Below are 15,892 nucleotides of genomic sequence, written 5' to 3'. Positions count from 1 at the left end.
TTTACCATCTTCTAATTGCTCAGATTGCCTCTGGAGCAGCGGTGGGCAATCTGTGGCCCATCAGGGTTCTATGGGTATGTCTACACTAGCCCCCTAGTTCGAACTAAGGAGGCTAATGTAGGCATTCGAAGTTGCAAATGAAGCCCGGGATTTAAATATCCCGGGCTTCATTTGCATCTTCCCAGGCGCCGCCATTTTTAAATGTCCCTTAGTCGGAACTCCGTGCCCACGGCTACACGCGGCAGGGAGTAGGTAGTTCGAATTAGGAGCTCTAATTCAAACTACCGTTACTCCTTGTAGACTTTTAGCCTTTTTATACAAGCACTTATGAAATGTGTCAATAGTTCGTTCATGAGATGTAGCTGAATGGGACTCATTCTCATTTGACTGTTTCTCTGTACTCCCACCTGTACCATATAAACTTCCATTCTTTCTTCTTTACTAGGATACAGAGTATATCCTTTAATAAATCCTTTCTTAACCCATTTCTCTGTCTGAACTGCATACTTTTTTCCACACCCATCAGCTTTCCTTTGACACTGAGCTCAAAAAAAGTTCTAAAACTTACATGCCAGCAATTAAGTTCTGTTTTGGTTTAGGTGAAATCCAACCTTCCAGTAGATACTCCTCCTTTTTCCAATTCCTAATTAACTGAAATCCACACATTGAGATTCTGCAATCCTGCCTGGCTAACTCGCCCTCTGTGTGGAACTGGAAGCACTTCAAAGAATGCAACCAAAGGGGTCATGAAAATGTCAATGTCTTACCTAGCATTGCTCCCCTTGTAGGTGTTCCACAATTCAAATAAATATAATAAATAATAATAGTAATATTTGGAAAAAAGATAGGTACTGAGTGGTTCTTAGTTCTCAATAGAGATGTTAGATAGCTTGTAATTGAATAGATGTGTAACTGCATAAAATATTATTAGTTACATGACTATTCTACAGTCCCTGGGGCGGGGCTGGTAACCAGTATGCTCTGGACCCATTCCCAGGGAGCCCCTTGCCACCCCACACTGCTGCCTCTCTATCAGTGCAGGATGGCAGCAGCCCCGTCCATGGGGACATGGAGCATCCTCTGTCTGCGGGGAGCTCAGACCGCCTGCAGAAAAGGGCCGCTGTCACGAAGCAGCCCCTGCCTGCAGTGGGTCCAGGCTCACTGTGGACAGAGGCTACTCCATGTGATACAGAGCAGCCTCTGTTCGCAGGGAGCTTGGACCTCCCCCCATGTTCAGAGGCTGCTTTGCAGCAACCGCTCCCGACCTCCACCCATTCCCAGGCTGCTGCCTCTGATAGAGGCAGCAGCACGAGGCAGGGGAGGGGAACAGGCAGCATCATGGAGCTTTTAAGCTGACTCCTCCCATAACTGGCTCCTGCCTGCCCCCCTTGCTACCTCTATAGGAGGCAGCAAGGCAGGGCAGACAGGTCCACAGGAGCCGATATATGTGGGGAGCTGGCTTGAAAGCTGGCTCCTCACATGTATTGGCTCCTGCCTGCACCCCTCACCCTCCGCGCTGCAGCAACTCTATCAGAGGCAGCAGCACATGGGTGTGGGGACAGGCGGATCTGGTGCTCATGGGGAGCCTACTTAAAGCCAGCTCCTCATGGGCACCAGCTCCTGCTCCCCCACCCTCGCTACCTCTGATACAGAGGGAGCAAAGGGGGGAGTGCATGTAATCGATCATTTACTCGACTATACTCTAACATCCCTAGTTCTCAGCTGCCTTCTCAACCTTTCAATTGCCCCTATCAACTAGGATTACTGCCTATCCACTTTGTTAGAGGAGAAGAGGTTTAGTTAGGAATAAGTATCCAACTTGGTCATGGCAGGTAATACCTGCTCTCAAGCAGAAAATGAACAATTATGGAATGACCTTCTGTGTTCACCTGGAGAGGGCACCAGAGAGATGAAAGGCTTATCCAAGAAGAAAATCTCATCCACTTACATAGAAAAATGGAATATAAAAGGCGTGATAAAATTATATCTAATGACCTGCTTCTCAGGTTCCCAGATTCAACAACTCTGTCAGTTTTATAACTAAATGATTATCCGAGTGAGGCAATAATGAGGACCTGATTGATTGATGGAATGTCCATACCAGGGGAAAAGTACTGATATAGGGAGAGTAGGACTAGGTGAAAACAGAATATTTGTCACAAGTGAACCAGATATTTACCATTTATTTGTCTGGTTTTGTTCATATAAGGCTTTACCTCGGGAGCACATGACCATAGTTAATTTCTGTGTCCTTTTTTTACCACATCACAAGCTAGTAAGACTGCCAACATACCTGATTTAATCATCTATGAATCACAGAATTTTGCATGTGTTACACTTAGCTGGCTTATTCACATGACCTAGTATCATTTGCCCAAGTGGGTGTTTAATTCCAATTGCTTACCGTTGTCTGTACTGCACATTTCAGTTCTTATCTTGGTTGACTTTGGAGGATATGGCTTTGGAATTGCTAAAATTCCTTATTTTTGCTACTCCACAATCTGTGTCAGTAATTATTTTTGTTTATTTTCTTGAGATCTGATGTACTCCATAGAAACCACAGGATTTTATCCAATATAGTTACTGATTTTATTCTTGATGAGCATATTATGGATTAATTTTCTGAGATGTGATTGGAAGCACAGTATGTTAATCCTGCCACAATTAGTCAGCAGAACTTTATGCAGGATACTCATATCTGCTGACAGGATCAAATAAAGCACCCTGCCAGCCTGTGACTCATATCTCTAATACCTTTATCAAAATCAGATTCCACAGATTCATAGTTTAATTGTTTCATATGGATATGAACAAAAACATACTTGCTGTGATTCAACCTGGACGAGGGGCAAGTGATGGAAAAAAGGAAACAAAGAGAGGAATGGTCTGTACCATTTGTTTAGAATATAAACCTACCTTTCACCAAAATGGTTCATTGTGTCCTGTATTGCTTCTGGACTCTGTGTCCAGCTCATTAGGAAAATATTAACATTCTTCTCTAAAGCAGCACTTCCCAATAGTTAAGTGACTATGTCACTATGTAGGGGCCATGTCTTTCTATGTGTTTTTTACACAGCCCCTCCCTAGCACAATTAAAAGACAATGGGTTCAACACATACAGCGGTCATTGCATTATTGAGGCTTTAATTTACTAACAGGTAAAGTGTAGTTATTTTCAGCAACTGGTCATCAAGTCGTTACTGTGAATTAACTGTTGTGTTCAGATGAGTGAAGGAGAGCAGGACTGGATTCCAAAAGAAATAAGAAAATGTTTTCTACTGTGCATGCTCCAACTGGGACATTCAAATAGTCATAACTATATGAAACCAAAGAACATTTTTTCAAACCCATGCCAAGCAACTATATATCAATGCTAAGACTCTTATCCTGTAAACATTTACACACAAGTAAAGTTCCACTCACTTCTATGGGGCTATTCACATACCTAAATGTATGCAGACAGGTAAATGTTTACAAGATCTGGCCTCAATGTGAACTATCAAATTGCTCTCTTTTAAAAAATATCTACCTGAAGTTCTTTAGCGGATACCTAAATATCCTTTCTACCTGAAAAATATAGGTTAAAATAAGATATTGTTACAGGTTGGGTTAAACCTCACTGACTCTGGTGGATATTAACAGGCATCCTTCATTTGGGAAAAAAATGTAAAGAGCCACTGAGCTACTTTATAGAATAGATGGCTGAATGGGGGCCTTTACTTTGCTCAGAACAAAGCCACAGTCAAGCCTGGGGTCAGTTTTAGTCATGTGGCAGGAGGTCTCTCTGATCCTGGGGACAGGGTTTGATTGGACTAGAGTGGTGTGGTATATGTTACAGGGAAGCAGTGAAAAACACCATAGAAACAGACACAGGAAAGGAGGCAGCAGAACAAGCAGTCGGAACATGGCCCTAAAGAGCCTAAAGAGAGAGAGACAATGAGAGAGAGAGAGAGAGAGCTCTTTGTGCTAAGTGGTGGATAGTAAGAGAATTGGAATTATAAGCAAACTAACTGTGTCTTACTTTTAATTCCTGTTGTATTTAGGGAAACAGAAATGTACATTTCTAGTAAATAAGCAGATTACATCAAAGAAATACCTGCCTCCATTATTAATTTCTCCACCCAAATGAAACGAATCTCAGGGATCCAAATACTGACAAAGTATTTACATCATAAAGGGGTAACAATACATTTTTTTCCCAAAAATGGCAGAGCGATGAACAATTTAATGAATATTTAAAAAAAACAGACACCCAAAGCGAAAATTTCAGCCCCAAAACTATTTTTTTCAGAAAGATATTAAGTCAAAAAGGAAGTTGTAACTGAAACTATTTTGAAAATCGTATCTATTTTTGTTGCTATTGTTGACTGGTATACTTTTGCATTCATTAACAAAAACAAGCCAACAATTAACTATAGAAACACTTTTAGAAGGAAGCCTTTGAAAAGACTAAAAGAAAAAATGTGGGACATGTCAAAAGTTTAGAATTGTATTCATTTTGGAATTATATAGTTTTAATTTTGGTTTGCTTATTTTACAAGCCAATTCTCGCTCATTTGGAGGAAGATATCTTTTTTATTTTGGATTAGTTTGAATATAATGTAAACAGTGTCTCCTCCTTGTGACAAATAATTTGGCTACATGTTTCAATGAGAGAATTAAAATGCCAGTCTATTTTTTAAAAATCTCACAACGTTAAAACTGATATACACATTTTCAGACCTCTTGCACCTACTTTCCATGTGATATCTTCAATTTCAAAATCAACTGCTGTCAAATTTAGATGAAAATGAAACAAAACTGAAGTAAATCTTTAAAGAAGTGACAATTAGTCTCATCCTTTGTAGGAAAGAATCTCTTATAAGAAATTAATCTTAAATCAATTTGAAGATATCAGTCTTATTCTTATGATAAAGGATTTTGCAATATGTTTCAATAAGACATTTAAAATCTCACTCAAGATTATTTAAAACACTCTCTGCCTCATTTTGAAACCATTCTGGGACATTACCAGAAAAATAAGATTGTAACTAACCTACCAAAGAAATGTCTTGACATATATTATCCTGTTAGATTCTGAAAATGAATTGGCTTCCTGTTCCACTTTACTTTCCTGGTTTTATATTTCAACGTAAAGCTACCAACTTGCCTGTAGATTCAAGTTTATTCCAGTTCCTTTAAAATTTGCTTTTCCTTAGGAAAAGCATTGTGACTTTTCTCAGCATTGTGTTCTTTTCTCTGATCACCCAATCACTGTTTTGTGACAGTCTTTGGTTCTGTACTTCAACCCCCCCCCCCCCCCCGCCAAGATTACATGAGAATCATGCAACTGTGAAATGTTTTTCAATGTTACAGACTCATGACTTTGCAACACTACATTTCAAGAAAGATGTGGAGAAATTGGAGAAGGTCCACAGAAGAGCAACAAAAATGATTAAAGGTCTAGAAAACATGATCTATGAAGGAAAACTGAAAGAATTGGATGTGTTTAGTTGAGAAAAGAGAAGACTGAGAGGGGACATGATAACAGTTTTCAAGTATCTAAAAGGGTGTTACAAGGAGCAGGGAGAAAAATTGTTCTCTTTGGCCTCTGTTGATAGGACAAGAAGCGATGGGCTTAAATTGCAGCAAGGGAGGTTTAGGTTGGAAATTAGGAAAAACTTCCGGGGGAGGGGGAGGGAGCAGGTTAAACACTGGAATAAATTGCCTAGAGAGGTTGTGGAATCTCCATCACTGGAAATATTTAAGAGCAGGTTGTATAGCCATCCATCAGGGATGAGATTCTAGATGGTGATTGGTCCTGCCTTGAGGGCAGGGGACTAGACCTGATGACCTCTTGAGGTCCCCTCCAGTTCTATGAACACTTTTTCATGCTCAACTGGTGACTTTTCCGCTTTACCCCTTAGGTGCTTACTGGCTGGGGACAGGTTGGCTCCTCAGATGCTTTAAATGCATTACTCAGATCCTATCTGGTGATGCTACTGACCACCTCCCTGGATAATTCCCCATGCACGCCGGGGGCCTGGAGGCCCAGGTAACAATGCTTTCTCATACACTCACAAGCCCATGTCAGTGACGCTTAGGAATCCTATGTACCCATGGACCCACCTTTGGCGATGTTTGCCAGACTCCTAGTCAACAGCCTTTGCCAGCCCCGCCTCTGGCTCTCCGGTCAGTGACAGACCCATGGACCCTCCCCAAGGTTCGGGTTGCCCCCACAGCTCGTCGAGTAGCCGCATCTGCGTGCGAGCCGCCGCAGCAACAGCCCGGAGGGCAGGGGTCAGTGGGATGGGGGCGCTGGCGGCGGCCGCTGGCGGAGGCCACAGGCAGAACCTCCCTTCTGCAATCACCCACCTCCGTCCGGGTGACGATCAGCTGGTAGAAGTCCTTGCTAGGGGCCGGGGCCTGCGCGTGGGTCTCGAACAGGTTCTCCTGCAGCAGAGACGCCATTTTGGGACGCTGGCAAGAGGTGGCTATGGCAACCAGGAAGGGGCGGGCATCCCGAGAGGTCACCGGGAGCCCAGCCCCCTCTTAAAGGGACCGGGTCGATATTAACGCTCTAGCCCAGCGGGGTCTTTGCCCCAGCGGCGAGGAGGGGCCTGTACAGCCCTTGGTTGGTAAAAACAGCCCCTCCAGCGCCGCTGACCTGAGGGGAAATACTTGCACGGACCCAGGGGTGACGACCCCGGCGGAAGGATACCGCTCGCTAGGCCAAGAAACGCCTGGCAGCGCAGGGAAGCAGGACGAGTAACCCGCCGGTCCCGGGGCTTCGCGGAGGGCGGCCAGCCGGGCGGGGGGAGCGCGTTTAGGCAGGGGGGGCGGGGAGGAGCTGCGGGCTCTGTTGGGGGGTAAAATATTCCCCGGCCTCCCCCTGTGCCACTGGAAGGGATTCGGCTGCGGAGGGGGACAGCACGCTGGTCGGTGCTGCGGCTTCAGCTGATAATTGAAGGGAAGCTGCTGCTGGGGTGGCACGGAGCGTCTGCGGAGGCCGCATCGGGACAAACTAGGTACGTGGGGCCCTTTTCTCTTTCCCTGGACACTGAGCTTGCGAGGGGGTGTTAGGCCCCCTCAGCTGCCCAAGGCCCTTTTGGCCAGGCCTGTTGTGTCACCCCGGTATGAGCTCAGCTGCCTCTCCCCGTCAGTCTGGGGCAAGGGGGGGAGGGGAGACGCGCCATCATAGGCATTGTTTGTGGGGGCAGTGAGTGCTAGGGTCTCGGGGCGGGGTTGTGATGGGGGACATACTACGGTAGAAGGGCTGAGGAGGGGCCTGTGTTTAATAATGGGATTCTGGTGGTGAGGCCTTCACTGAGGAAGGAGGAGGGGAAGGGATGAGAGGGGGTGGAGATGGTAGAAATGGAGCTGACAAAATGGCCAAGCAGTCAGCCACTGAAGCTGACTTCAGTGCACCTCTCAGGCTCCTAAAATATTAATGAGGGGGGACGCTGCCCGCTCCCCTCCCCCCCAAGTCCTTGCCTCGAGCAAAGCCTGGATCCCTAAGGTGTGGGACTCTCCTCCCCTTCAGCTACGATTAGCTTTGGGGCCTGTGTGGTTGCTAACACAAAAGGCTAGTGTCAGGGTTGACACTACTGCACCAGATTTGTATTTGCCTTCCCTCCATTAACCACTTTTCCTTTCTGCTGTTATACCTATTTTCAAGGAGCTATCGGATCTACTTCTCATAATAGCAACAGCAACACAAAAGCCAGAAAGAAAAGGCGAAATAATCTGTCGCCGTCCATATTTCCCCTGTGTGTGTGGGGTGGGGGGGAGGGGGTGGCGGCGGCGCGGGGGGAGGACGCGGGGGGGGGGTGTTGATTCAAGTTACAATAGTGACTACCCAGGAAAGTATTATTTCCATCCGCATTTGTTCAGAGCCGTGTTTTTCTTTCCTTTCTTTGTGTGTGTGGCTTTCGTTATAGTAACCAGTCCTTTGGCCCTGCCGTTTGTTTACATAATGTTCACACGTACATTCTCTCTGCCCCCGTCGCCCCTTTTACTAGTAGCCCGTGATACTGTATCGGTGAGAGTAGCTGGATTTTTGGGCCTCCGTGAAGATTCTTTTTGTGGTGCTCACAACCCTCGCGCCGATCCCTTTCTAGCTGCTGTCCTGGCTGTCTGGGGTTGGTAAACAAACTGATGCCGGGGCTTTTACCAGAGCTGCAGGCCCATCTTCCTGCTGTTCAACTTTTTTATTGTTCCCCTCCCCCCCCATGAACTGGCTCGTCGGGTTTCTCCGCAGTTGTGTGTGTGAAGGGGTTGGGAGTCTCAAAGTCTAGAGACTGTGAACCGGAAAATAATAGGGTGAAGAGTGGAAAGTTGTGTCACGGGCTTTGGGGGAAAAACATCGACGTAAGGAACAAAGGTCCTGTCTGAAATGGAGAGGAAGAGAGGCCTTCCTATGAGGCCCGATTGTGTCGCATTTACACAAGGGGGAAAAAAATGGAATCTTGGCACTGGTTTAAATTCACCTCGTAAGTTTGGCATACAGTTTAGAAACATTTTAGAATGCATACAGTTTGTTTTTTAGGGTGGCTTTGATATATGCTGCCATCCATCCCTAATTCAGGGTAAGTTTGAGTGTAAACAATCTTTTTTCACGCTGTTCAGCAGTAGAATTGGTACACCAGATCTAAGGCCACATCATAAAAGTTTACTGTAGCTGGGTGACTTTATGAATTGCTCTAGTTGAAAGCATAAGCTTACCTTTTCATGGAGTTCTTAGGGCTGTCAAAGGCAATTGGAATAAGGGTACTGAATTGACAGCCAAATCCTTTATCACAAGAGAAAGGAACTCTTTAAAAGCTTCATTTTGTATTTTAATGTAGACACTATCCTCAAAATAAATAAGACTGGGCTTGTCTCTGAATACTATGTATAAGCCAAGCATTAGCTAACAATCCTATAATTCAGGATATGCTTTCTAATGTCTTCATATTTTATTATTTTCCCCTCTACCCTGGAATTCTGTAATATGGTGGCTTCTCTAAAAAGATAAGAACAACACTCCCCAAATTCAGTTCTTAATGAGTCTTTAAAGTATCTGATAAGTTGGTTTAGTTTTAAGCTTAATATTAAAAAGCTAAAATTGTCAAGCCACTACAATGAACTTCAAAGCAATATTTCAGTGAGTAAATACTGTAAATAAGGCAGTTTTAGACAACTAATTACAAAGCAGTATTCAAAATGGTCTAACAAACTGTGGTAAGTTTTAACTTTTTAACCACACTTAAATTTTTAAAAGGCTCTTCGTTATGTGCTTCAGGTGCATATGTATTTATGTTCCTTCTATAAAGTAAAGGAATACTTCCGAAACTTGTCACATCCATAAAGCCTCTCAGTCTTAGAAACCTAAGGAAGAAAGATGGGCTGCCTCCATACTTGCACTCATTGGTTGTTGGACCAACTTGAGCAATTAATTTGTCTCAATGTTACTCTTCCTGAGAGAGATCCCAAACCTCAAGATGGCTAACATTCAGGATCTGTGAACCAGCCGCTCTTTATGAGCTCACATTGAACGTTTCATCCCAGCAAGGGCCCATTCCAGAATATTTAGGATTTTATAGGACATCTAATGCTCTTTTTACAGAGACAGAATGGAACCAAATGAAAACTACTCCAGCCACTGACCACAGGCTAGGGGCCAGTGTTTTGTTTCCACGAATGGATTATTTGTCCCTTCAAAAATAGACACTGAAAGTACACTAACATGTAATCTTTAAACTTCAAAAGCAAGGAAATGTGTAATTGTAGTGAAGATGCAAAGCCATGGACAACACAACCTCAATAACAAAGGCCTGTAAACAGTGGGTGATAAAATGCAATACCTAGGCAGAAAAATGTAACCAATTAGCTTTGAGTTTTCTTGCTTGCCTCTATTAGGCTGCATCTGTAACCAGGCCTCCATGTCTCAAGGATCTGAGAGATAAACAGCCTATAGAAAAGTTGTCCCCTTAAGCCATGTTGTCTAGCTTAGTTAAGAGCATAGCTAGAGTTCCTCTGTCTAGGGATGTAAAATCCAATTTGGTATGTTTAACTAATTAAACAATTATTCATCTGGTTAAATGATTATATGGGTTGCAAGCAGAGTGTCTCAGCCACCCCACACAAGTAGGGGCTGCTCTGGCCTGACTGGAGTAGCACTTGTCTGTGGTGTTCCAAGGGGCTGCTCCCATGTCTGGGTGTCTGCCTGCAGGGTGCCTAGGCCTATCCCAGGCAGGGGCTACTCCAGCCTGGCTGAGCAGCCCGTGTCTGCGATGGGCTCTCTGAGGGGCTGGAGCTGCCCGCTGCCCTCAGCAGGCTGGGAGCTGCTTCTTCCTCCACCTGTTAACCAGTAAGACTTGCCTGTTACCAAGAGGCTTACTAGTTAAACATTCGCATCCCTACTCTGTACTATATGTTCTGGTTCAGGATTCCATGGTTGCTTGCATTTTGTGGGGGCAGATGGGGCCTAAACATAGCTTTGTTGGTTTCTCTAAACAATAGGCTATAACTTCTATGGATTATAAAGATTTAGATAAATTTCTTAGATGGCTAAAACTTACTATTAAATGTTGTATACTGCTTGTAATGATTTATCATTGTTACAAAGTAAATAAGATATCCTTTGTTTCTACTATTTCAGCGATACCACACCTATACACTGGTTACGAAGTCACTTCTCTAAACCAGTAAACATAATTGAGGTCAGTAGAGCCTTGTCATATTTGGAGGCTTTTTTGTGGTAGGTAAGATGGTCTTTGAATGTGAAGGCAATGTAGCACAGTATGGACTGTCAGCTGGACAGGAATTTGGGAGTCCCAAATACCGTTCCTTAGGTTCATCTCTGCCACTGGTGCACTGTATCCCTGGGGCAAATCCTGTCTCTCTCCTAAAGCTGCTTCCAGATTTATATAACGTAGTCAATATTTACCTCCTTTATAAAGCTATTTGAGATGCAGGAATGATATCCAAGTACTTGTACACTGTAAGATTCCTTAGTAGTAATAGACAAGGAAAGGACAATTAAATTCCTTATTTGTTAAAATTCATGGTCATTGGCTCTTGGTTTTGTTTATATTTTTTGAGGTAAAATTCAAGAGCTAGTTCATAATACTACATGTTAAGCAATATATTATGGAAGTAGATGCATCAGATACATGTATGAGGATTTTTATGTCAGTAGCTAGCTGATGGCTCAGGTGGCTGGAAAAGCTGAAAGTGGTATCGACTTTCTTACCTCTTCCTCACTTTCTCGTCTTCTGTAATGTACATGAAGTCCTATATTTCCTATGATAGGAAAGTTATCCTCACTTCTCTTGCTTCAGAATAAGCATCTGTTTCTGATAAAACAACATTCTGCCAAACAAAATAATGAAACAAAAGCCAGTTACTAAACCTGAAATCAGCAGTGTTTTAGATATGTTTACAGTAGCATTTCTTTAGGATTTCAAATATATAGTCCTTTTTTAAGATCATGATTTAGTTAACTAGTCTTTTTGGATGACTGGTAGGCAAGTGTTTGCAACAATCAGTTTTTTTGTGGATATATATTTTTCTATTCTGCCATATAATAGCCCTCTTAATCAAGTTGGAAGAAATTAGCTGCTTTGGCTATGCAAACAGGCAGCTAGTGGAGTAGTTACTCTAATCTAGGAACTGGCAATTTAGCACACATAACCAAATAGCCTATAGCTAGGGAGACTAATAGCAATTTTTTTGCAGTGTCCTTAATGAGACCAGTGTTACTTATCTCTCATGTGCATGAGTACAAATGTGGCTGAATTACGTAAAGCGTATGGAGGAGTGCTATCAAGATTATTGGTAAACTAGGCACAAAGTGGCTGATGTCAGTTCAGGATGCACACTGAAAATATCTGAATGTAATGAGACCATGTTGCCAATACCAGGGATGTAATAGTATAGTTGATTAACAGGTTAACCAGTAAGCAAAAGCTGACTGGTTAATGCTATAGACTACACATTTCCCTCGCTTCTCTTCTCCTCTCTTTCCGCCCCCCCAGTAAATTTTTTTTTTTTTTTTAGCATGCTGGCCAGCAGCCTGGCTCAATTCTGTGGTGGGTCTAGGATCTACCCCTGCTACATCTCTGCATTTAAAGTATATTGGGAGCCAGGCAGGCAAGCACCTTGGCTCAGTTCTGGCTTGTGCTGGGTCTGGGAGCTTAGACCCCCTCTGAGTAGGGGCTTCTGCCACCCTGCAGCTGGTCCGTGAGGGGAGCTGGTTTTAGACTGGCTCCCTTTGTAGACCAGCTCCCATCTGGCAACCTGTTCTGATGTCTTTGATACAGAGGCAATAGCACAGACTGGCAGGGTGCTCCTCGTGGGTTGGAGCCAGAGCGCATTGGCTGCTGATCCCACCCCTGGGACACTAGAATGGTCGAGTAACAGATGAGAATTCATGACGTTACTTGACTGTTCAGTTAACCAAAATTTAATAATAATAGCATGTGTGGAGTGTGCATGTCTGAGCGTTTTTTTTCTTTTAAACGAGAAGGCAAAAGTCTATATTTGACTGCATCCACACATTGATAACTAATTTTACCAAGTGTTCAGTTCCTACAGCTTACAAAATGACACATTATCTTGATTGCTCCCTACCTGCATATTAGCAACACACATATAAGTAACAGCATTTTACAATATTGAGAAGAGGGCTGTCTTTAGGAAAGCATGTTTGTACGTTCCTCTTTCCCCCACCAGATGGTACAAGCGTCTCATATTGCTGCCTCTGTGTCTGAGGCGGCAGCATGGGGTGACAGCAACACCTGTTTCGGGGGAAGGGGTCTGAGCTCCCTGCGGACAGAGGCTGATGCGGAGAGGGGAGGGGTGGAAGAAGCTTCCCTGCAGCTGCCTCTTCCCTGCGGACAGAGGCTGCTCTGCGGGACCCGCATGCAGATGAGCTGCTGTCTAACCAGCCTCTGTCCGTGGGGCATTTGAGCCTGCTGTGGACAAAGGCTGCTTGGTGACCACCTCCCTGCAGAGTCAGCAGCGGGGTGGGATGAGGCCGGTGGCACCATGCAGCTTGTGCTAGGGGAAGCCAGGTTTTAATACAGAGGCATCAAGGGCATGGGGAAATGCGAGTTAACTGTATAGTTGTCTCCTTGTTGACATGTCTAGTCTTACTAAAGAGAGCCTATAGAATTGTTATTCCACTGGACAAATGTGAAGAGGGATGGTTCCATGTTTCTTGGTGGAGCGAGGGGGGGTTGCCCCAGACTCTCTCAGCAGCAACCAGACCACTCCTCTCTCTCGCCAGCCAACCCTCAGACTCAGTGTGCCATGTGGGGTTCTGGCTTTGGTTGCTGCAGTAGCAGTGTTAATGACTAAGAGCCCAGGGTGCTTGCGCATGTGCGTGTTAACTAAATCACTGGGCCCCTCAGGTAGAGGGCTTAGTCTTACCCAGAAGACTCAATGCTCAGTAAAATTCAGACTTCAGTTATTCTCTCTTCTGTGGGACAGAAGCCATTCTTCTTGGGATTTAAAACAGACATCCTTTCTGTAGGATGGGAACAGTCCTCCATATTGATAGGAACCCATGGGGCTCAGGGTGGTTTGTGGGATGATTGGGGGAGGGGCCAGTGCAGGGAGGGAATAGGTGTCCCCTCTACCCCCATTCACCGCAGCAGCAATCTTCCAGCTGGGTTGCTCCACTTCACTGTGACAGCAGAAAGTGGAGTGCCCCTGTCCCAGTCCACCTCCTCAAGCTCTGTGTTCCTCAGAGGAGTGAAGTGCAGTGGGCTGAGGCTGAGGCTCTTTGCTTTCTGCCTCTGCAGTGATACAGAGCAACCCAGCAAGGAGAGGGTTGTGGAGTGGTACACGCTGCTGCGTTGCTCCATTTCCTAGGTGCCTACCAACACAGTGTGTGTGGGGTGAAGATGACCCCTGCTGATGCCGTGTGCCAAGCTCTCCCTCCCCTCAGGTAATCCCCTGGTTTGTGTAGCTTTGGGAGAGTGCTTCGGGCAAGGGCTGCAGGGGGTGTATGGAATGGGGTGGAGCTTGAACTGGGTGGAGCTGAGGAGGGAGGGGTTGCCTTTTGCCTGCATATGGACAACCCTGGTTTTGAACATACATTCTGGAACTGCATTGGTGTTTTTGAAAGTGGAAGCTGATGTATTTAGTCTTGATTGCAGGTTCATGACGAACTCTTCCAAAAGCATTTCTGGACATGCTTTTTTTTTTTTTCCGAAAGATAAGTACATGTTACAAGTTCACACTTACTGCATCGTATCCATGAGTTGTTCTGGAAGCTGGTTAGTATCTTTATTTGGGTAACTTGGCAAACTGTTCCTGTCAAGTGACTATTTCAATACAGTGAGTAAAAAAGGAAGGTGTGTTTGGAGAATGGGGTGGTGTTGGGGATGGTGGTTAAGAAACTTTAAGTTTGCATGTCATGAATAGGCACTACACTCTGGCTAATCAGCATATTGTTGATATTTCTTGAGACTGGTGACTGGCTGCAGTTGAACACAATTCTTTGTGTTCGAAAGTGGGAGAAGGGGTAAACCAGGAGGCAGAGTTCACAGATGGCCAGATCTGAAGCTGACTGCAGAGTGACAAAGAAATCTCATAGAAGTGGGTGACAAAATGGCAGATGAAATTCGATATTAAATGCAAAATAATGCACATTGGAAATCATCCCAACTATCCATATAAAATAATGGAGTCAAATTGGCAGTTACCACTCAAGATGATGGTCTTGGATACCTAGTTCTCTGAAATCGTTCATGCAATGTGTAGCAGCTAAAGCTAACTATTAGAAACCATTAGGAAAGAGATCAATGATAATGACCATATCATGCCAGCACACAAATACATGGTACACCCACACTTTAAATACTGCATGCAGTTCTGGTTGCCCCATCTCAAAAAAGTATTACAATTGGAAAACATACAGAGAAGGACAACAAATGATTAGGAGTAGGGAACAGGTGCCATAGAAGGAGAGATTAGGAGGACTAGGACTTCATCTTGAGGGAGAGGGGAGATTAAAGAGCGGGTCTGAGAAGTGTCTGTAAAGTCACTAACTGTGTGAAGACAGTGAAAAGAGAAGTGTTAATTTGTTGACATTATATAAGAACAGGCATTCCAATGATTTTAATAGGCAGGAGTTACAAAATTAAAAGGAGCCTGTTGACACTATGTACAGTTAACCTGTGGAACTTGCTGGCCTTTGCAACATCACCTGGAAAAGTGCAACTGGGTTAAAAACAAAATTAGATAAGGTGGTGGAAGATAGAGCTATTAATGGCTCTTAAGCAAATTGGCCAGCTAGGCAACCTCTGACTGCCAGAACCTGGGACTGGATGATGGGATTGATAACTTGATGATTGCCTTGTTCTGTTCATTCCATCTGAAGCATGTGACATCTTGTCCTCTGCCAGTGGCAGGTATTGGACTTGATGGATTTTCTGTCTGAGTAAGGCTAACCTTATGTTCATGTTATTAGCATTGTGACTGGTAACTGTTAGGTACTACTTGTCATTCTAATCTAAGATTGTTAGAACATACTATCTTATACCTAAAGGCATACTAGCTTGACGCTCAAAAGTTGCTTGAATGTAGAACCAAGCATATGGGGAGAGGAAAGGCAAGTAAATGGGAGAGGAATACAGAGAGAAATAGCTGTCCAGCCATTTGAATACTAGCGTTTGATCTGACCTTTCTTTTCTAAAGAAAACGTGAGAGTTACTCTTACTGATTGATATCTTACTGATATTATTGTGATACAAAACATCTCTGAAAATGTCCTGCTTTTCAAATAAACTCATGTATGTTCCTGACACTAAAACTCTAACTAGTTTAGTGTTTAAGGAAAAGCCTCTTGATTTCATTGACCTCTCCAAGAGACTGAGCCACATTAGGCTTTCCTCACTGAGTGTGTATTTTTTAACAAACT

At 44.1% G+C, this 15,892-nt stretch overlaps 2 protein-coding genes across 8 annotated transcripts in view; one reads left to right on the top strand and one right to left on the bottom strand.

Annotated features, from left to right (window-relative positions):
• FBXO36 (F-box protein 36) overlaps nt 1-6,667 on the bottom strand; it is a 56,873-nt gene extending 50,206 nt beyond the window's left edge. The window contains exon 1 of one of the 2 annotated variants that reach the window (XM_025182995.2): nt 6,355-6,667. Coding sequence is in view for 1 of the 2 variants with exons in the window: in XM_006119875.4 (XP_006119937.2) it covers nt 6,355-6,450 (96 nt within the window). In the remaining variant the exon portion in view is untranslated. The remainder of the gene's footprint in view (nt 1-6,354) is intronic. The other variant, XM_006119875.4, reaches the window with a different exon arrangement.
• Nucleotides 6,668-6,697: 30 nt separating this feature from the next.
• The window catches only part of TRIP12 (thyroid hormone receptor interactor 12), a 173,555-nt gene continuing 164,360 nt past the window's right edge, over nt 6,698-15,892 (top strand). For all 6 annotated transcript variants that reach the window (XM_075937630.1, XM_075937629.1, XM_075937628.1 and 3 more), the window contains exon 1: nt 6,698-7,007. The gene's annotated coding sequence lies outside the window, so the exon portion shown is untranslated. The remainder of the gene's footprint in view (nt 7,008-15,892) is intronic.

Source organism: Pelodiscus sinensis, chromosome 10 (assembly GCF_049634645.1).
Source record: "Pelodiscus sinensis isolate JC-2024 chromosome 10, ASM4963464v1, whole genome shotgun sequence".
Lineage (NCBI taxonomy): Eukaryota > Metazoa > Chordata > Testudines > Trionychidae > Pelodiscus > Pelodiscus sinensis.
The sequence above is the reverse complement of the archived record's forward strand: the minus strand, read 5'-3'. Positions and strand labels throughout refer to the sequence as shown.